General features: G+C 60.1%; 3 protein-coding genes and 1 long non-coding RNA gene across 6 annotated transcripts; 2 read left to right on the forward strand and 2 right to left on the reverse strand.

Moving 5' to 3' along the window:
* Nucleotides 1–3,024: 3,024 nt before the first annotated feature.
* Nucleotides 3,025–7,674, forward strand: UBE2L6 (ubiquitin conjugating enzyme E2 L6). Its single transcript, XM_037899338.2, has 4 exons — nucleotides 3,025–3,303; nucleotides 5,835–5,930; nucleotides 6,106–6,292; nucleotides 6,740–7,674. The coding sequence occupies exons 1-4, from the start codon at nucleotides 3,277–3,279 to the stop codon at nucleotides 6,892–6,894; spliced, it is 465 nt and encodes a 154-aa protein (XP_037755266.1). The 5' UTR covers nucleotides 3,025–3,276; the 3' UTR covers nucleotides 6,895–7,674.
* A 1,329-nt stretch (nucleotides 7,675–9,003) lies between these two features.
* On the reverse strand, nucleotides 9,004–13,549 carry SMTNL1 (smoothelin like 1). Its single transcript, XM_043548707.1, has 7 exons — nucleotides 13,418–13,549; nucleotides 12,916–13,072; nucleotides 12,668–12,713; nucleotides 11,706–11,808; nucleotides 11,033–11,184; nucleotides 10,105–10,303; nucleotides 9,004–9,149 (listed from the first exon to the last, which is right to left on the reverse strand). Exons 2-6 carry the CDS (start codon nucleotides 13,028–13,030, stop codon nucleotides 10,159–10,161), a joined length of 561 nt encoding a protein of 186 aa, XP_043404642.1. The 5' UTR covers nucleotides 13,031–13,072; nucleotides 13,418–13,549; the 3' UTR covers nucleotides 9,004–9,149; nucleotides 10,105–10,158.
* A 764-nt stretch (nucleotides 13,550–14,313) lies between these two features.
* Nucleotides 14,314–18,029, reverse strand: LOC122466199. The gene is made up of 4 exons (XR_006291544.1): nucleotides 17,743–18,029; nucleotides 16,760–16,843; nucleotides 15,942–16,046; nucleotides 14,314–14,457 (listed from the first exon to the last, which is right to left on the reverse strand). It is a non-coding gene; the product is annotated as an uncharacterized LOC122466199 (long non-coding RNA).
* TIMM10 (translocase of inner mitochondrial membrane 10) lies at nucleotides 18,017–19,807 on the forward strand. Of its 3 annotated transcripts, none has more exons than XM_027830373.3 (3): nucleotides 18,017–18,203; nucleotides 18,604–18,728; nucleotides 19,493–19,807. In XM_027830373.3, the coding sequence occupies exons 1-3, from the start codon at nucleotides 18,102–18,104 to the stop codon at nucleotides 19,692–19,694; spliced, it is 429 nt and encodes a 142-aa protein (XP_027686174.1). In that variant the 5' UTR covers nucleotides 18,017–18,101; the 3' UTR covers nucleotides 19,695–19,807. The 3 variants fall into 3 exon arrangements, with proteins under 3 accessions (XP_027686174.1, XP_027686175.1, XP_027686176.1); XM_027830374.3 differs by having other exon boundaries at nucleotides 18,083–18,231; XM_027830375.3 differs by having other exon boundaries at nucleotides 18,109–18,268.
* Nucleotides 19,808–20,599: the final 792 nt, after the last annotated feature.

Consider the following 20,599-nt stretch of genomic DNA (forward strand, 5'->3'; position numbering starts at 1 on the left):
GGCCATGAGCACCTCGGACATGATGACGATGGTTATCAGTCCTATTGCACCGTCCGCTGTCACAGGGTAATGAGCTGCTGCTGTGTAGCAGTGCAGTACCGCGTCTGCCAGCACCCAGGAGACATACGGTGACAGTGAGCTGATCAGGCTCCATGCTTGCCGTGGTACGGTGTCTGCACAGGTAACCCAGGAAAAAGGGTGCGAAATGATTGTCTGCCATTGCTTTCACGGAGGGAGGGCCTGACGACATGTACTCAGAGCCACCCGCAACAATATTTTTGCCCCATTAGGCATTGGGATCTCAACCCAGAATTCCAATGGGCAGCGGAGGCTGCGGGAACTGTGGGATAGCTACCCACAGTGCAACGCTCCGGAAGTCGACGCTAGCCTCGGTACTGTGGAAGCACTCCACTGGGTTAATGCAATTAATGCACTTAGAGCATTTTGTGTGGGGACACACACAATCGATATATAAAAGCGATTTCTAAAAAACTGACTTCTATAAATTCGACCTAATTTCGTAGTGTAGACATACCCTTCAAGAGCTGCCTAGCAACCTCTTGTTCATATTCCAACTTATTCATGATGATGACAGCACCTCCTTTGTCAGCCTTTTTGATTATGATGTCAGAGTTGTTCCTGAGGCTGTTGATGGCGTTGTGTTCAGCACGGCTGAGGTTATGGGGCAAGTGATGCTGCTTTTCCACAATTTCAGCCCATGCTTGTCGACGGGAGCAATCTATGTAGAAGTCCAGGCTGTTGTTTCGACTTTCAGGAGGAGTCCACGCAGAATCCTTCTTTCTGTAGTGTTGGTAGGAAGGATTCTGTGGGTTAGTATGTGCAAACTAGATACCATTAACTTGGGTTTGAATAGAGACTGGGAGTGGCTGGATCATTACAGTTATTGAATCTATGTCCCTAAGTTAAGTATCCTCACACCTTCTTGTCAACTGTCTAAATGGGCCATCTTGATTACCACTACAAAAGTCTTTTTCTCCTGCTGATAATAGCTCATCTTAATTAATTAGCCTCTTACAGTTTGTATGGCAACTTCCACCTTCTCTGTATGTATATATATATATCTTCTTACTATATGTTCCATACTATGCATCTGATGAAGTGGGCTGTAGCCCACAAAAGCTTACGCTCTAATAAATTTGTTAGTCTCTAAGGTGCCACAAGTACTCCTGTTCTTCATACAGATAAACAATAGGGAAGTGGGGACCATAATGACAAAACAATAAAAAAATTAGGATTTCACAACCATAACTATTTGTAAGTGATTTCTTGACAGACAGAATGATATCAAACTAAGTTTTCGTTAACCATCTTAAGATCTGTTTCTTTACCTGGTGATAGTGGGGGCCATTAGGACACGGTCTCCTTCTTAACAGCCTGATATTACATTGTTTTAATGTAATTTAGATGAAATGTGAGGATGTGACTTTCTGCTTCTCAGCTAATGGCTGCTGCTTGGCTGCTCTTTTAATCTGGTTGCACACGAAGGCCTTAGGCTTTAGGCCTTACAATATGGCTGCAGACAAAGGCCTTATCCTTACACCACCAACATGTCTTATAATAAACTCCTTCACTTGCTGGCTCCCCAGCTAACCTCTGCTACACAGCCCATTTCTTCTTGGCTTCACTTTCCACTGTTGTACATTATTTCTATTCTGGTAGCTCCCAAAGGCCCCAACGGGAGCTGCGGAGTCGGTGCTCGGGGCGGGGGCAGCGCGCGGAGACCCCCTGCCCCTCCCCCGGGGCCACAGGGATGTGCCAGTTGCTTCCAGGAACAGCGCAGGGCCAGAGCAGGCAGGGAGCCTGCTTTAGCCCCACTGAGCTGCCAGACCATTAGTGGCCTAAAATCTCCTGGTTTGGCTTCAGTAGCCTCTGGGAGATTGAGCATGATTCCGGGAGACTCCCAGTGAAACTAGCGTGACCAGGTGTCCGGTTTTTGACCGGAACACCCAGTCAAAAAGGGATCCTGGCGGCCCTGGTAAGCACCACCAACTGGGCCGTTAAAAGTCTGGTCGGTGGAGCTGCGGCACTAAAGCAGACTAGTTCCTACCTGTCCTGGCTGGCACCATGCTGTGCCCAGAAGTGGCCAGGAGATCTGGGTCCTAGGTGCGGGGGTCAGGGGGCTCCATCCACTGCCCCTGCCCCAAGCACCAGCTCTGAACTCCCATTGGCCAGGAACCAGCCAATGGGAACTGGGGGACACGGTTTCTGTGGGCAAGAGCAATGCATGGAGCCTCCTGCCCCCTCTCCCCACCTAGGACCCGGACCTGGTGGCTGCTTCCAGGGCGCAAGCAGCACGGTGCCAGGACAGGCAGGCAGCCCGCCTTAGCCCCCGTCCCGCTGCACCATTGACCAAGAGCTGCTCAAGGTAAGCCCGTGCCCCAACCCCCTGCCCCAACTCTGAGCCCTCCCTGAAATCTGGAGCACACTCCTGCATCCCAAACCCCTCATCCCCAGCCCCACCCCAGATCCCGCCTGAATCCTGTATCCCCTCCTGCATCCCAACCCCCTGCCTCAACCCGCAGCCCCCTCCCGCCTTCTGAATCCTTCGGCCCCACCCCACAGCCTGGAGCTCCCTCCTGCACCCCAAACCCCTCATCCCTGGCTCCATCCCAGAGCCCACACCCACAGCCTGTATCCCCTCCTGCACCCCAACCCCTGCCTCAACCCCTCCTGCACTCTGAATCCCTAGGCTCCACCCCCCAGCTGGGAGCCCCCTCCTGCACCCCTCATCTCCAGCCCCACCACAGAGCCCAGACCCCCTCCCGCATCTCAACTCCCTGCCCCAGCCTGGAGCCCCTCCGGCACCCTGAACCCCTCATTTCTGGCCCCACCCCAGAGCCAGCCCCCCCAGCCAGAGCCCTCACCCCCTCCCGCACCCCAACCCCCTGCCCCACCCAGTGAAAGGGAGGGAGGGGGAATGTAATGAGCGGGGGGCAAAGAAGGGGCGGGGCTAGAGTGTTCGGTTTCGTGACACTGGAACGTTGGCAGCCCTACGGAGGAGGCCTGGGGGCACTCTAGCCCCCAACCCCTCTCTATGATCCTTGAGGGGGAGTTCTAGCCCCTCCACACCCTATCTCTGTGATCCCTGAGGAGGCGGGGGAGAGGGAGCGTTCTAGCCCCGCCCCTCGCCCTGATCCGGGGGCGGGAAGGGGGAGGGCGCTGGTGCGCGGCCGCGGGGGCGGCTCCTCTCTCGCCACCGCCCCGCAGAGTCGCTGCTCCGCGCTGAGCCGGCCGGGCTGGGCTCGGGCTGGGAAGATGGCGGCGAGCAGGAGAGTGGGCAAGGTGCGGTGGCCGGGCCGGGCCGGGTCTCTGGCCCTCGCAGCCCCCCGCGGGCTGATGGCACCGGCCCGGGGGGAGGGCTGGGCTGAAGCAGGGCGGGGAGTGCGGGGGGGCTGAGGATGATGGCGGGGCCGGGCCGGGTGAGTTGGGGGGCTGGGGAGAGGCCGCGTGGGGGGCTGGTTGTGGGACACAAGGTAAGGCTGCGGTGGGAGCTTTGCATTACTTTCACTTTTGTTTGGGTGCCCTTGGCTAGCCGGGGGGTGCTGGACCCACCCCAGGTCTCTGATGTGGCTCCCGGTCCCATTGCGGCTCCAAAGGCCCCCTGCAATGAGGTTAACCCCTTCCTGTGTCTCTCCCTCCACCCCCCCATCCCGTCACACCTGCCCCTGCCCTTTGCTTGTCATGTGCCTGGAGCCGGATCAAAGGTGAAGCTGTGATCCCTGTGCAAGGGGGGTTGGGCGGTTGTCTCCAGCTCTGGTCAGCATCTGGCTGCCCAACCCCATGACCAGATGGGAATAAAACCCAGATTGAAAAAAATGACTGGTAATGTATCAAAATCACGGTGGTGGGGGTGGAGTGGCTGGAGTGACCTACAGAAAAAAGTGGGGCCCTGGACCCCCTTAGGGTGAGGTGATGGGGGCTGACACAGAAGTTCACCCTTTGTGTCCTGGCCAACTTCGGACAAATGCACCATGCTGATCCTGGTGGTGCCAGCTTTATAAAGGATCCAGGCCAGATTGCCATGGAGGGGGAGCTGTGGGGGAGGGTGGGGTGGTTCAGGTCGAAGTGAGGATGAAGCAGGAGGAAAGGAGGCATTTAATTTTAGGAGTGATGTCTAAAAGTAAGTGTCAGGACCAGGCAGGTGCTTTCACTTTCTATGGCTGATGCCTCGGAAAGTCCCTGGCTGGTTTCTGGTTTCTTGGAAACCAAAAGCGCAGGGTGAGGATGAATGGGGAGCCTCAGGGGGTGCGGGCTGAGCTGAGGGAGTGGACTCTCTCCTCTGGAGTGATGTTTCTCAGGGGCATGGGGAGGGAAGCCCTAGAGTAGGGTGAGATGGGGGGACTGGGTAACCTAAGGCTCCCTCCAGTCCCTGGGAGTTGGGATGCCTCACTAGGGGGAGGTGAGCGGCTGGGTTGCTTGCAGCAGGAGGCTCTGTTGTTTGTTTGCCTTTGGGAGCAGGAAGTGAGTTTGTCTCCCGCACCCCCCGTCCCCCTTCAATGAGTTTCTGAGAAATGTGCCTGGGCAGCTGCAGAGATGGGCAGAGCTCAGCCCAGCTCTTGGTTGCTGCAGCCCTGGTGTGGGGAGACTATGGGCGAGAGAGGGTGGCTCGCAGCGGTCCCAGTTGTGTGGCCTTTACGGGATGGGTGAACGCCACCCCAGGGTGTTTGCATTTGCTCAGTGCTCCATACTTCCTGGAGCCGGGGAGTGCCATGGCCGACCACTTTTAAGCAGTGGTCCCGTACTAAATCAGTACAGCTGCTGCCGGAGCATCGCTTTGGCTGCCAGGGTCTCAGCAGTGCTCAGATTTGCCCCGGTTGTCCCTCTGTCCTGACGGGAGAGTGGCCAGGTCACGTTTCAGTGAGTGACATTGCAACCTGGCACATAGGGTCACAGTACCAGTCGGATTTGGCCCAGCTGCCCTTCCATCCAAAGGCGGTGGTTCCCGTTGGCTGTGGTTCCTGGACAGTGGGAGCTGCGGAGTCAGTGCTGGGCATGTGGGCAGCATGGGGAGCTTCCCTGATCACCCCTGTGCCTAGGGGCCACAGGGGCATGCTTCCGGTTGTTGCGCAGAGCCGACTGGACTTCTAAGAGCCTGGCAATCCTCTCCCCTGCAGCGGGACAAGCTTGCGCTCGCGGTTCCAGCCCCGCAGGGGAGTGCTGAGGCTCGGGGCTTCTGGCCTGCGGCGTGGAGACTTGCCGTGGGCCGGAAGTTCCCCACCCCTGAGTTAGACCCTGAGCATGAGAGCAGGATCCAGCCTGCCAAGCACCTCTGAGAGAGAATGGTAGATGCCTGACTGCCCAATGGCCCATCTCCAGCTGTGGCCATCCCTGATGCTTCAAAGGAGAGAAAAAAACTCTTCCAGAGTACGTTGAGAGATGGGAAATCCCTTCCTTACTCCTGTGGGTGGCTGTGGCTGAAATCCTGAAGCACGAGCATCAGGAACACAAGACATAAACTGGAACTGAGCCCCAGGGCTGCTGAACCCAGACCTTGCCATCACAAGCAGCCTTGTCATACAAATGCACTTATAAATTTACCCAGTGGAGGGGGTGACAAGTGGGGACTAGACCAGGTTCCTGGTGTGTATGTGTGTCAGGAACTGGAATTCACCCCTCCCCTCCCCTCAGAAAGATCTGAATTGGTGCCACTGGTGGTTTGGTTTGTGCTGCTACATGGGGGTGGATGGGGAAGTGGGAGTCTGAGGCCTATTGGGGTGGCAATTTTAGGGAGCAGAAGGCTGGGCCAATTGGGGGGCAGTTCTGAGGTGGGGGCGGTATGTGGTCCCTGACGACTCGGCTCTCTCCCACTGCAGGAGCTGGATGACTTGAAGAGGTCTGGGTCCCGTTGCTTGAAGGACATTGAGGTGGACGACACCAATGTTCTCCTGTGGAAAGGGCTCCTGGTGCCGGTGAGTGTGGGGACTGGGAGATTGGAGGGGTGGGGGCGGGGGTTCAGCACGGGCTGCTTGCCCCAGAGGGGTCTGTGCTGTCCAAGACAGATGGGGCAAGCCCCGAGTTCTTCCCAGGGATCAGTGTTTGCTGGCTCTGTAGCTTTCTGCCCTCTCTCTCCTGCCCTATGACCAGGACAATCCTCCGTACAACAAAGGTGCTTTCCGAATAGAGATCAGCTTCCCAGCCGAGTACCCCTTCAAGCCCCCCAAGGTCACCTTCAAAACTAAAATCTACCACCCCAATGTGGACGAGAAGGGGCAGGTCTGCCTGCCCATCATCAGTGCTGAGAACTGGAAACCCGCCACCAAGACAGATCAAGGTACATGCCCCCCTGCCACATGTACATGCCGCCAGGGAGCTAGTGGGGGTGGTGCCCAAAAGCGCTGGGCCTATGGAGTCTGGGGGGTTACAACAAGGGTGGCAGTGATGTGGCTGTAGGGGTGAGTGAGGATGGCGGGCTGGGGTAGTTTATGTGCCAGGACCAGTGAAGGTGGGTGAGGCTGGTATCCTGTGGGCTGGGTGGCGATGGCAGCAGGCAGCGTGGGTGGATGAGGCTGGTACCCGTGGGGCAGCTGACAGTACCGGGGGACAGCATGGGTGGGTGAGGCTGGTACCCTGTGGGGCAGTTGGTAGTGCCGGCGGGCAGCGTGGGTGGGTGAGGCTGCTACTGTGTTGGGTGTCTGGGGGGCCGGGGCCAGTGTGCGGGAGCAGGCACACCCTGCCCCACTCCATGCTATGCTCACCCCCTCCCTGCCCCTCTGTGCAGTGATCCAGGCTCTGATCGCGCTGGTGAACGAGCCTGAGCCGGGCCACCCACTGCGCGCCGACCTGGCCGAGGAGTTCACCCGCGACTACAAGAGGTTCCTGCGCAACGCCGAGGATCACACCCGCAAATTCAGCGAGAAGCGGCCCTGCGAGTGACCCTGATCCTGCTCTGGCACCCTGCTGCCGACTCCTGGTGGGGAAGACTCGCTGTCCCAGGCAGGGGTGGGGCCTATGCACTTAGTGGGTGAAATCTAGTGGGTGGGTGGGGCCAAAATGGCCTCTCCCACCATTGCATGCTGTCATGGCGATGCACCCCATGGAATTCTGGGGCATGTGCCCCACCCCTGCCCAGACTAAGGGGGGACCAGCACCTCACGGTAGCACTGTTGTCACTTGTAGGAGCCCTTCAACTGTGAGGGGGCACTGAAGCCCCAGGGGGTTTTGAAGTTGGGTGCGTGGGCTTTCCCCTTCCCTTCATTGATTGACTCCTTTGCTCACCCCGTCTTCAGTGGGTGGCCCCCAGGCCTGCCAGGAGTGGCCAGGCCAAAGGCTTCTCCCTGGGCACTGAGCTTTATGCCACGAACCCCACTGCCTTTGTTGATCTTATTTTGGTTTGTCGCCTGGCACTTTAAAACCTCAGCTGCAAAGACTGGAAGGGAGGGTGGGGGGTGGGGAGAACAGCCCCAAATGCCTTCCCTGCACCCAGCCCATGCAGACAGGGAGCGATGTGGGGGGGAATTCCGCCCAGGAGCCCTGCAGCTGGGTAGGTGACTGGGGCTGCGTGGGAGGGTGTCAGGCTGGAGGGTGATTCTGGGTTGGAATAGTGTGATGAGAAATGTTTTTTTAAAATAGCCCCTTTGTTGGTGGGGGGTTGTGTGTGTGAAATAACTTCCTTTTTCTGGTCAATAAAAATGGACCGTGATCCCTCCACTCCCATGTGCAGATCCCCCCCTTGGATGATTTCCCAGGCAGCTGCCTTCCCCGCCCCAACCTGGTGTGGGGCCAATCTCTGGGGATCTCGGACTATCTCTAGACTCTTCCTCTTTCCTGCTGTTCCTGCCCCAGCCACTTCCACCCTCCCCCTTTGAGGTGGGATTGGAGCAGATGCCCTGAGGATGAATCATTCTGATCTCCGCCCCATGCTCCGCACTGGAGGGGAAGGGCTTTGAGTCCTGTCCCAGCTCCCTGGGCCAGCATGTTCCCATGGAGCTGGGTGCTGTTCCTAGTCAGCTCCCCCCAGCCCCACCCTCCCCAGTTACCACGAGCTGGCTTGAGGTTCAGACCATGGATTTGCCCAGCTGAGAGCTGCCAATGCCATGTGTGTGATCCTATAGGGCCCCCCCGGACAGCGTGGGGGGGGCGGGGGGGGGGTTGCATTCCCAGGGGACATAAAACTGAGGTCTTTAGCTGCTTGTGCCCATTAAAAATCCCACAGGCGGGTGATCACACCCTACCCCTCTCTCTCCTCCCTTGGTACGGTCCACTCCTCCACTTTGTCCTAAATGCAGGTCACCTCAGCACCCTGACCTGCACCTCCAGAGGCCAGGGCCATCTCTGATGGCTCTTGAGCAGCTGCTGCCTTGTGCCCTGGAGCTGGGGGAAGTGGCTGCTGTTGGTGCTGTCATCAGTCTGGACCATCCACAATCTAGCACTAACAAGACTCTGCCACCAGAGGGCAGCACAGAGCTATGGGGCCTGTAGTTGTGCACAGACCCCTGCTCCCTTCCAGCCCATAAGCATATGACTTCCAGGCCCTCTGCTGACCACCTGCTGTGGGATTTGGCAGAGCTGAGCCAAGGCCCAGAGCAGAAGCCTGCACTTGGACAAGGCCCTTCAGAGCTTGGAAGATCATTGGTACCCAGCTGGGTGTCACACTGGCACCAGCAGGAAGGCAGCCCTGGTTCACTGTCACTTGGAGCCAGGCAGCTCCTGTGGGGGTAGCCCTATGTGTGGGGCGCTTGGTTCTAATGGACCCTGGGAGTGCCAGGAGAACTAGCCCTACTGCGGTCAGCCAAAGACGCATTCCAGACACCTGCTGCCAGCTGGGATCCACGAGGAGCACTGGCCCCAGCCCTGTGGTGAAATGTGCTCATCTGGCGTTGGCAGGGGGCAGAGGTGACTTCCTGTTGCTGATGGGCATCTCTCCTGACTGGGCTGCAGCCCCAGCCACATCTGTCGCGCCCTGGCCAAGGAATGTGGCCCACGCTGATGGAGCCCTTGACCTTCCCGAGCGAACCACAAGAAACCGCCTGGGTCTGCCTGAGCTTGGAGCTGTTCTGCTTTACTGGATCTGCCAGGGTCTCTCGTGCACGCTTGAGCCCTGCAGCACTGGGAAGGGGGCAGGCAGGAGATGGCTGTGGAGGGTTACCAGCGGAAGAGATGCCACGTTTGAGGAGAGCTCCAGGACAGACCTGTTGGGAGAGTGGGAGCAGGTATTGTGGGGGTCGAATGCCCGAGGAGAATGCCTGACGGGGGCCTTGTTTCAGGAACTCTGCCTTGGAGGGGTCCCTGCCAGCTACCACACACCCCAGTGAGGCGTTGGTGGCACCTGTTGGAAGCTCACTCTGTCTCCCACCAGCTGGGGCATCCTCAGCCAAGGACTCCAGGGGCTGGGAGAGGGGGCAGGGGCCAAGCCCGGGTATCCTGCCCGTAGCAGGTCTGCCGAGCAGTGGGCTCCACTGCTGATCATTGCGCACAAGGCTGAACCAGGCTTGGGGGGGGGCTCTGTTGAAAAGAGGCCACTAGAAAGAATCGGTTGTAACCACCCTATGCCCCTTTCCCTACCTTGGGCAGGGGAGAGAAGATGCCCCTGGAGCTGCCCTGCCCTGCTGGACCCTCTTCTCTCTCCCTCCTCTCCCCCCCCTGCCTCATGGAGGGGACCACCACAGGGGCAGTGCTGAGCCCCCTGCACTTCTTATTCAGGAGGTTGGGGGAGGGAGAGGATAGCTCCTCCCCATCATGCTCTGGGGTGAAGGGGCAAAGCCTTTCTCCAGAGCAGGAAACCCCCTCCCCACCCATGGCCACTTCTGCCCTACCCCCATGGAGTGTTCAGACATAGGCTCCCAGCTCAGCCAGGGGCTGGGCTAGGCCAACTGGAGTGGTGGTGGAGGTGCCCCATCCTGCATGGGCCTGCAGGAAGAACATACACCCCATGGTGGTGTCCTGGTGGGGTTGGACTGCTGGGGTGGGCACAGCACCCCACCCCCCCATACCTAGCCTGATCTGCCCCTCTGGGAGGAGGTGATGTCCAGGCACCGGGGAGCCCCTCCATCCCACGTGGGCAGTGAGAGGGAGGGTAGCACCCCCTGCAGTTCCTCACCCATGCCCCCCTGTGCCAGGCTGAATGTCTGGGCGGCCCCTCCTCACCCATGCCACCGGACGCTCTCTGTGCTTCCCCAGCTGGCTGCTTCCCCCCTCCACCTATTTCTTCTTGGTCTTCACCAGCCCCTTGTCCACCAGGCTGCGGTACAGCTCCTGGATGTAGGTGTAGACACACTTGGAATCCGGGAAGCTCATGCGCACCATGTCCTCCACCTCCAGCAGTGGGGCGCAGTCAGCATGCTGCCTGTGGGGCAAGAGGCAAGGGGTCAGCACAGCACAGCTTGGCGCCCTTGGTTTGCTCTGTGTGTCCCCTGGGCATGGCTGTCCCACTGACCTCCCTGGCCAAAGACCCCATACCTTGAGCCATGGCCCCTCTGCAAACCAGGCAGTGTTTGATGCCAGTGGGCAAAGGGGAAGTGGTCCAGGATGTGCCTGTTGTGACAGGGGATGGGAAGGGACCGCGGAGCTGGTGCCCTAGGGAAGGGCTCAGTGTCCAGTCCAGGCTGGAGGGTGCGTCCCTGGAGCTGCTTCCAGCCCTGTCCCAGCAGGGCCGTGCCCTGCTCTGATTGCGTTTGGCTGTGTGGCTGGGCCCACACCGTCCGGGTCATTGTGCTCTGGCCTCAGGGAGTTGGTGGGGGGAGAGGGCAGAGCTACCAGGAACCACAGGGTGGCCAAGCTGCAGAGGGAATACCGCTAATTAGCTAACAGCCTCAATTATTGGATGCAGTACCCGGCAGGGCCTCCTACACCAGCTGACATAGGGTGGGGTGCTATACCCAGCGCCTGCTGCTGGGGAGGGTGGGGCTGGGCAGTGCAAGCTCCTCCCCATCTCTGGTGTCACAGCACCCCTACTGGGCAACTGCAGTTTCCTACTCTGCCTCCAAGCCCCATGTCAGATGGGTGGCAGAGGCCCTTCCCTGGGTGGGGCTGGCTATCCTGGCCATTGGGGGGGTGAGGTGTAGGGTGCACTCACTCAGCAGTGGCAAAAGCCAGGGCAAAGTTCTCCCTGCGGTTGGCTGGGTCGAGGGCCGTGTAGTCGAAGGCATCAGGGAAGAACTTGTGGATGAGGGCGCAGAAGGCCAAGCCACTACTCCAGCTGGAGGAGAAGTTCTGGATGTCCACATGCTGGCAGCCGGGCAGTAGAGTAGGGACACAGAGAGGGAGAGCCAGTCAGCCCCACTAGCACTGGGTGGGCTTCCCCACTAGCACTGGGTGGGCTTCCCCCCTAGTCTCTTTGCGGGCACTGCAGGGTCTGGGGGTGCCTGATCCTGTGGGTTGCCCACCCCTCCCATGCACTAGGAAGAGAGGCTGGGGCAGAAAGCTGCCAGCTATGTTCTCTGGCCATCTCCACAGTGGATGGGTGGCAGCACTGTGTCCAGCGTGGCAGAGGCCTGCCTGGTGCAGCAGGCGGTTTTCTGCTTTTCCTCTTCTCCATGTTGTAGTCAGCACTGGTGACCCAGGGCCTTGGGGCAGAGCTGCTCACCTGGGGATGGTAGAACCCCCCCATGCTGTACCCCTTGGGCCAGCCACCTACCCCAATGCTTCCCAGGGGCTATCCCAGCTGCCTTCCCTTGCCATCTTTCCCCCCGGGGCCAGGTCTAGTCACCCCCATGAAGGCACCTACCTCACCCTTGCCAGCCTCTCACCTCATAGCCACGCGTCTTGGCACGACACCACTCCAGCAGCATGTTCTTGATGGCGTTGGCACCTCCAGTCTTCTTGATGTTGGGGGCAGGGCCGCTGGCTGCCCTGCAGGGGGGATGGAGGGGCCAGTGTCACAGAGAGAAGGGACAATGCGCATTCTGCTGCAGAGCCCCAGAGCTGGGGCAGTGACTGGCCAGGTCCCCTCCCTCCCGCATCCCTCGGCCTTTCCTCCCTGCCCACCAGCCCCTGAGCCTGCGTGGGTCAGGAGCTGAAGGGGTTAACCCCCATGGTACCCTTGGTGCCACAAGAGCTGCCCCGAGCACTTTGCCCCTAATGTCCAGTGGCAGTGAGTTCCACAGGTGACTAGGTGCCCCTCCCTACACCCTCTCTTGGCGTGTTTCTCTTTAATGGCACTGGGCACTCTCCATTGGTTGACCGACCAGGGCCTTTCTTCCAAGCTCCGCCCTCTCGTGTGTAGGCCAGCCCATTCGTAGCCCCTGGGGGATGTTAATATGGGATTGCGCACCCCCCAAATTTCTCCACAAGGGCCTTGCGGGACTGGGCCCTGGGTGCCAGGCGGGGTCGGGTCAGCTCCCTCCGATCCAGCGCTGGTCTCTTTGGCTTCTCCTTGGGGGGCGCAGCTCCTTCAGGTGCAGGGCTCTGCGCACTGTCCTGATGGGCTGTCCCTCCAGTGCTGCGAAGAGGTGGGAAGCGGATCAGAGAATGGGCCAGGAAGAGAGGGCGTGGTGTGTTGTGGCGGGCGGGGGAGGAGGGAGGGCAGGCTCTCCCCATCCTTGGATGTATGCCTCCACCTCCCTGCCTAGCACCAGGGGGCACTGTGCTAGAGGGGCATCCCCCATCCCCTGGCTGTATGCCTCCACCTCCCTGCCTGGCACCAGGGGGCACTGTGCTGGGGGTAGGAGTCCCTTATCCTGGTATTGGGGACCCTTGCGAGTGCTCTCACCTGGCGCTGCCACCTGGAGTGGCTTCTCGGCCTTGGGAGGTGCCTCCTGAAAGGAATTTACAAAGTTTTGATGTTAAAAACAGTCACCACAAGCTCAACTGGATATCTGAGATTGGGGGGCTGTGCTGGGGGGGGGTGACCCTGTGTGAGTGGGAGGAGGGACTGGGGGCTGTGCGGGGCTATGGTGAGGGGGTGTCCCCTCCCTGTATTCTTCCCCCACCCTCATTCCCCGATTCAGTTGGCCTTACCCGGCTGGGGGGCCCCAGTCTCCTTCCCAAAGGCAGCATCCCCTGTGGGGCTGGCCAGCCCCTCGTCGGGGGAGCTGGGTGCAGGCTCACCCCACGCCTCCTCCTCGCCCCCCATCTCTGGGGACAGCGGCTCCTCTGAGGTGCTCCCATCATGCCCCTGGGAGGGAACAAAGCCCTTTAACAGGCCCCTGCCTCCCAAATCCCAGACCCCTGCTGCTGGCCCCAGCTCCTGTCCTCCCCTGCATGGCCTCCCCGCCCCCCCCCCGGTGAGATTTGAACCCACCTCCCCTGGGGGTTACCACTGGGGCTGAATCCCGCAGCCCATCCTGAGCCCTGGGCCGCTCCCTGCGATGGCCTGGGCATGCTTGTGCCCCCACAGCATCAGGGAGGGCACATGGGCACCCGCAGCACTTTCTGGGCAAGCTGGCCCTGTGGGGAGGTGTGTGTGGGGGGGTTTCCCTCCTCCCTCCCATTACCCCATCTGACCCAGGGGGATACTCACCTCTCTGGCCACGGCACTGCTGGCCTCCTCGGCTTCAGTCCCTTGCGTCTCTGGCTCGGCCCCTCCAGCCCCATCCTGCGACTCAGGCCCAGACCCACCTACTGCCTCCCTTTCCTCTGCCCCAGCCCCCTGCCCTCTGTCTTCCCTCTCCTGTGCTCCAGCCCCAGAATCCCCTGCTCCCCCTGTCTCACCACCCTCCTTAGTATCGCTCCCAGCATCCCCCACTCTCCCAGCCTCACCGCCCTCCTTAGCATCACTCCCAGCATCCCCCGCTCCCCCGGCCTCACCGCCCCCCTTAGCATCGCTCCCAGAATCCCCTGCTCCCCCTGTCTCACCGCCCCCCTTAGCATCACTCCCAGAAACCCCTGCTCTCCCGGCCTCACCGCCCTCCTTAGCATCGCTCCCAGAATCCCCTGCTGCCCCAGCCTCACCACCCTCCTTAGCATCGCTCCCAGCATCCCCCGCTCTCCCAGCCTCACCGCCCTCCTTAGCATTACTCCCAGCATCCCCAGCTCCCCCGGCCTCACCGCCCCCCTTAGCATCGCTCCCAGAATCCCCTGCTCCCCCTGTCTCACCGCCCCCCTTAGCATCGCTCCCAGAATCCCCTGCTCTCCCGGCCTCACCGCCCTCCTTAGCATCACTCCCAGCATCCCCCGCTCCCCCAGCCTCACCGCTCCCCTTAGCATCACTCCCAGCATCCCCCGCTCTCCCGGCCTCACCGCCCCCCTTAGCATCGCTCCCAGAATCCCCTGCTCTGCTGGCCTGACCGCCCCCCTTAGCATCACTCCCAGAATCCCCTGCTCCCCCGGCCTCACCACCCTCCTTGGCTTCACTCCCAGCATCCCCTGCTCCCCCGCCCTCACTTCCCTCCTTAGCATCGCTCCCAGCATCACCAGCTCTCCCCTTCTCCCCCAGCCCATCCCCACCCCGAGCCACCTCCTTGGCTCCAGTCCCAGCCACCCCTTCAGTCTCCTTAGCTGTGGCCCTGGGGTCCTCTGCTGTCGGCCTGGGACGAGGGGTGCCTTCCTGTGCCTCCATCTCTGGAAGGAGACAAGAGGCATGTGGGTCAGATGGGGGCAGCAGAGACCTGGATAGGGGCTGCGAGAGACCCCCCGACTGGCCTGCCTAGGAACCGGCCTACCAGATCCCCCCCAGCGCTCTGTCTACCCCCACCCCTGAGCCCCATCATTGCCAAGTTGGGGGGGGGGGGGAGAGGGCAGGAGGCATCGGCTCACCCTCTGCTGGCCATACCATGGCATTGTGGGGCCTGCAATAGGGAGCTTACATCAGCTCCAATGCAGTTCTTTTTCTCGGGGGGGGGGGGGGGGGGGGGGAGAAGGGAATGCAGCCTGGGGGAGAGACTGAGCGGGGGAGGGAGAATGGGGGGCACACAGACACCCTGGTGTTGGGGAGAGATTGGGGAAACCTGGGAGGAGAGGAAATGGGGGCACACACAGCCCCCGGTGTGGGGGAGCTGCAGGGTGTCCCTGAAATGGAGGGTTGCACCCATGGACCTTGTGGAGGGGAGCCGGGAGCCCCTGGTTCGTGCAATGAACACCAGCGAGGTATGACTATGCAGTAAATACTGTAGGACCTACCTAAACCCGAGAGAGCTGGGGAGGCAGCCAGGGAGAGTGCCCTTGGGGCTGGCTGCGCTGTCAACCCTTTCAAGTGGAATAGGAGGCCAGGCTGAATGCTGGCCCTTTAAAGCAAGATGCCCCACCCCCCATCCCCTCCTAAACAATCCCCAGGGGCTGGAACAGGCCTCTGACTCAGGCCCCAAACCTGCAGTGGGGGGAGGGCACCTTGGAGATGGGGCAGGTGACCCCCCTCCTCAGCAGCTAAATATACCCCTGACATTTACCGCTCTGCCAGACCCAGAGAATGGGGGATTTGCCAACCACGGCTCTGCCACCCCCCTCATGGTAAACTGCCTGCAGCCCCAGGCTTCCACCCCAGCTCTGCCAGGGCCTCTCTATCCCGCCCCATTGCCCCCTGCTACACCACCCTGGGCTCCTCCCGTTCTGCCAGTGCTCCCCAATCCCACCCAGATGCTCCCTGCTACCCAGTTCCCCCAGTTCTTCCGGTGCCCCTCTATCCTGACCCACCTCTGTCTGCTACCCAGCCCCAGTTTCCCCCCAGTTCTTCCAGTGCCCCTCAGTCCCATCCCATTGCCCCCTGCTAGTCCAGCCCAGGGCTCCCCCCTGCTCTGCCAGTGCCCCTCAATCCCAACCTGCAGCCCCTGTTATTCCAGACCTGGGTTCCCATGAGCTGCATTTAATTCAGATGGTCTCTCCCAGTGCCTGAGAGAGGAAAGGGGGTTGGGGTGATTCTGGGGGATCCTGAGCCGGGGCAATGGGCAGTGGACCTTCTCTGCACCCTGAGTCCCATAAGCCAGGGTAGGTGGTGTCTCCAGCCCGACCCAGCTCCCCCTACCAGAGGGGTTCATTCAATGCCCCACTCCCCCCCCCCCCCCACTCTGGGCCCTCCCTGGCATAGGGGTGCTGGCTAGGGCTGCACCCACCTGCTGGCTGCTCCTTGGGATGGGCTGGTTCTGGGCTCGGTCCCCGTCTGTCCCGCTCTTTGTGTCACCGCCCTTGGCACAGCCCCTCTCCCTGGGCAGCACAGCCTATTTTTACCAGGAGAGGAACAGATGCTACTTTCATTTATACTCTTCCACAATGCCAGCTCCCCTGGTCCTCCGGGGGGGGGTCCACTCTCCCAGGGTCATATTGGTGAGACTCCCCTGGGATGAGCCTGAGGGGCTAAGGGGGGACCTCACCAGGCAGGAAGTGCAGCCACTAACCCTGGCAGGGGACTCTCGTGCTGAGAGGTCTCAAATGGGGAGTGAATCGAAAGGACAAACAGCCACAGGGGATCCCACCCTGACAGCACCTGGAGCCTCTCCCTCCTGCACCCCAGAGTACTGCCCCTGCTCCAGGGGGCACCAGCCATTCAGCTTCGCACCCCAGGGCTGGAGCTAACAGAGCCATGGGGGAGTGCAAGGGGGACCAAAGGGCATCTCCTCCTCTCTGCACTGCTGGGGGCGCCCAAACACTGGGCAGGGTCCCCCTCCTGAGCCTGTGAGATGCAGGCACTTGGCTGCTAGAGCATCAGGGATTTGGGGGTCACTCCCCACTGCACAGGCAGCCAATCAGGAAGGAGACTGCCCCACCTCACAATCCTCATGAATGTCTCTGTGGAGCATCTAGGCCACTCTATGTAATACAACCTGTCTCAGTCCCCAGGGCAGCTCTAGGGCCTGGCATGCCAACCCAGCCAGCTAGGCAGTCACATGGGCACCATCTATGGGGTAGAAGGAAAAGACAGGGTAGGTCTCACCTAATCCAAGCCCTGGGTGGCTCCCCTGCAGCCGTTCCTTGCCTCCCCTGGCATCTCAGGCTCAGCTGTGCTGCTGCCTCCCTTCTAAAGGCAAAAGTTACGTGCTCTAGCGGGTAGAGCCAGGAACTGGGAGTCAGGAGAGCTGTGTTCTGTCCTGATTCTGAGCTTGGGCAAGTCCCTGCCTCGTTTTGTGCCTCAGTTTCCCCATGTGTAATATGGTGGTGGGGTGTGACAAACTGGGCACACACACTGCCCAGGACGAGCTGCCTGGCTCTGTTTAGCAGGAGGCTCAGACCGTCACTGGCTCAGAGTCAGATGCCCCTTTCCATGTAAAATCGGTAGCAGCAGAGACAGGCACTGCCACAGGGACACTGAGCCCAGGGCGTTCGTAAGTGGCGGGCAGGTGGTAAGACTGGCAGCCAGGCTAGGGCACGTTTTTGTGATGTGTTTGGGGAGCGATCGGGCAGGGCCCGCTCCAGCCCCACTGGCTGGGGGGTCGGTCCCAGGTCCCACACTGCGGTGCTGCCACTTCTCCCAAGGGCTCATGGCGGGAGATGCTGCTTGGGGTCAAATGGAGAGAGTGGCTGGCGGAGCCAGGCTGTGCCTGGATTCTGGCAACTCTGCTCCTGTCCTGTTCCTGCTCCAGGTACAGGGGACTCTGGGGGCATACTGCAAATAACAGCACAGCCCCACTGTCTGCTGGCCCCCACTGTGATCATCCCCCACCCCTGGAACCTCCACAGCCCTTGTCACCCCACCGCCTGACAGACCCCACCCCGTGTCTCCCACAGCCCTTGTTACTTGACAGGCCCCACTGCGATCACCCCAACCCCACACTCTCCCAGCTGCTCTCATCCCTGCTGTCCCCGAACCCCTGCGGGATCCCAGCCTGAGGCAGGTTACCCAGGGGCCTCTCTCCCTCCCCTGCACCCTCTGGGGCTGAGCCCCTACACCCCCTCCTCCCCCCGTGGTGGGACACTGACCCTCCGACTAGTCTAGGGTCATTAGACCTCCTAGCTTGTCTAGCAACAGCTAGATCTCTATAGTAACATGGCTGCGTCCATCATCCCGTTTCCCATCCGGTATGTTCTAGCCTAGGTCCTTCCCCAGCTCTATGCTCTAATTGGGTTCCCCGCCTTCCTCTGGAGTCAGCGCCTCTCCGCTCTAGCTCCAGTCCCGGCTCATCTCTATGGTTTGGAACTGCCCCCCTAGTCTCCTGCCTATTTCCTCCTGCTCTCTTGCAGGTAACTCTGTGGTAGCTGAGTCCGCCACATACCGGAAGTGGACCGCTCTCTCCCCCAAACCTGACTCTATTGTACCTTGGAGGAGAGAGGGGCCCATTATGCCGGAAGCGCCTGTTCCTCGCGTGTTTCCGGTTGGCGGGGGAAAGTCACGTTACATCCAGGAGAAAGGGGCCGGCCTGGGCTTGACCTCTGACCCCGGGGTCAGTGGTCCCCCGAGGGGCGCGGAGGGTGAGGGGTCCCGCCCAGGGCCGGGGGCAGCTCTGAGGTGTGGGGCGTGCCCTCCCCGCGGGCCCGAGTCCCCCAGTGCGCTGGCTGGGGTCGCTTGGCCCGGCTGGGCGGTGGCGTTCCCCTGGGAGCGTGTCGGGGTGGCCGCACTGGGGGGACTGCCCGGGGGGTGCTGCCGCCCTGGGGCATGGAGGGGACTGCGCAGGGTGGTGTTGGGGGGCTGGGTGCCGCCCTGGGGCGGGTGGGGGGAGTACACTGTGTAGTGGTGGGGGGCCAAGGGCTGCCCTGGCAGGGGGGTGTTGCGACCCTGGGGCATGGGGGGGGCTGCACTAGGGGGCGGGGGCGGCAGCTGTGACAGGCTCTGTGTGTTTCCAGGAGCAAGTCGCTGCTTCCCACCCCAACGCCGGGGACTTGGTCACTTGGGGCGCGATGGATCCGCTCAGGGCCCAGCAGCTGGCAGCCGAGCTGGAGGTGGAGATGATGGCTGACATGTACAACAGGTAATGACCCCATCGCGGCAGCTCCTTGTCAAGGGCAGGGTTGCATCCCATTCCCCCCCCCCCCCACCCCACCCCCAGAGTGCAGCTTGCTGGGGTGTCATAGGTTTGAAAGCCAGCAGGGATCATTGTCTTCATCAGAATTAAAGACAGTCCAAGGAAGAGCCACAAGAATGATTAAAGGATTAGAAAATATGCCGCCTAGTGATAGACTCCAGAAGCTCAATCTATTTAGCATAACCAAGAGCAGGTTAGGTGATGACTTGATCAGTTGGTAAGTACCTACATGGGAAACAGATATTTAATAATGGGGTGCTCAGTCTAGCAGAGAAAGGTCTAATATGATTCAATGGCTGGAAGTTGAAGCTAGATAAATTTAGACTGGAAATAAGGCATCAGATTCTAATGGTGAGAGTAATTAACCATTGGAACAATTTACCAAGTGTCATGGTGTATTCTCCATCAGTGATGAGTTTTAAATCAAGATGGGATGTGGGTCACAATGAAGGGTAACTGGTGGGCTGTGGGTGTGCTGGAGCTGAGGACTGGAACATCAAAGGTCCATGGGTTGGGATTGAGAGGAATTGGCAGAGCCCAGAACTGCAATAGCAGGGGTTGTGGATTGGGATTCAGGGGCACCGGCAGAACTGTGGGCAGGGAGTGGAGGGAACTCAGGGCTGGGATAGTAGGGGGTCTGTGGGGAGGAGGGAGGGCTGGGGTCACAGGGGCGCCTGTGGATTCTCATGCTCTCCCCTTCTGTGGCCCAGAATGACCAACGCCTGTCACCGGAAGTGCGTCCCTCCCCACTACAAGGAGGCAGAGCTCTCCAAGGGGGAGTCTGTGTGCCTGGACCGCTGCGTCGCCAAGTATCTGGACATCCACGAGCGCATGGGCAAGAAACTGACAGAGCTTTCTATGCAGGATGAGGAGCTGATGAAGAGGATGCAGCAGGGGGCAGGGCCAGTGTAGGGGCTTCCTCTTGAACATGGACACCATGCATGATTGGCCCAGTGGCCCCAGCATTGCACCCTGGACTCAAGCCTGTGCCCCCCCATCAATAAAACCTCTGCAGTTGTGTATAAGCTAGGTCTTTTCCTGCAAGGACATTTCAAAGAGCAGGGGCTGGGATACACCAATGGGATGTTCCACTTCCCCCTCCCACCCCCACCTTGCTCCATCCCTGAGTGGATAGGATCCCAGTTCTGCCCTGTCCAACTGACCCTCCCATTTAGCAGGCCAGTTCGGGGCGGGGCTAAGAGCCCTGTTCTGTCCTTTTGCCACTTCATGGGAGAAGAGGGTTAATGGAGGTCAGTTCCTGCATGGGGAGCAGTTCTGCAGGAGGCCAGGTTGACATCTGGCTGTTTTTTCCTCTGCTAGTACCCCAGTGTAGCTCTAGGGGGCGCTGTGCTGCTGGGGCAGGGGCGTATCTTCCTCGTGCGCTGTAAAGCTCAGCTCCTCTTCTGCTGTGCACACTAAATATCCTTGGTACTGTCACTGGGATCGGTGTGTGAATGGCAGGGTCCTGATCAAGTTTGGATAACCTCCCCTCCCCTGCAGTTAACCTTTCACTTCCTGTCCCAAACTCCTAGTAGAGGGATGTCACTCTTCCCCTTTAATCACCGCCCACCCCAGAGGTGGCTGCAGATCCATGCATGCCTGTGTGAAGAGTTTGTCTCTTATTTCAGTCAACTCATCCTGGCAAGCACAGTGGACTGATGGTGCATTGTGTGCCCACCAGGGGGCGTGCTGCTCTCTGCAGAGCACATGGCCCTTAATAACCATGTTGGTCTAACAGCTCCTGGCTGTGCTACATGTTTAACAACCCAGGATTTTAATTGGGTTGTTTCCCTGCCTTTGTCTCATTCAGAGTGCTG

Source organism: Chelonia mydas, chromosome 6, assembly GCF_015237465.2.
Source record: "Chelonia mydas isolate rCheMyd1 chromosome 6, rCheMyd1.pri.v2, whole genome shotgun sequence".
Taxonomy (NCBI): domain Eukaryota; kingdom Metazoa; phylum Chordata; order Testudines; family Cheloniidae; genus Chelonia; species Chelonia mydas.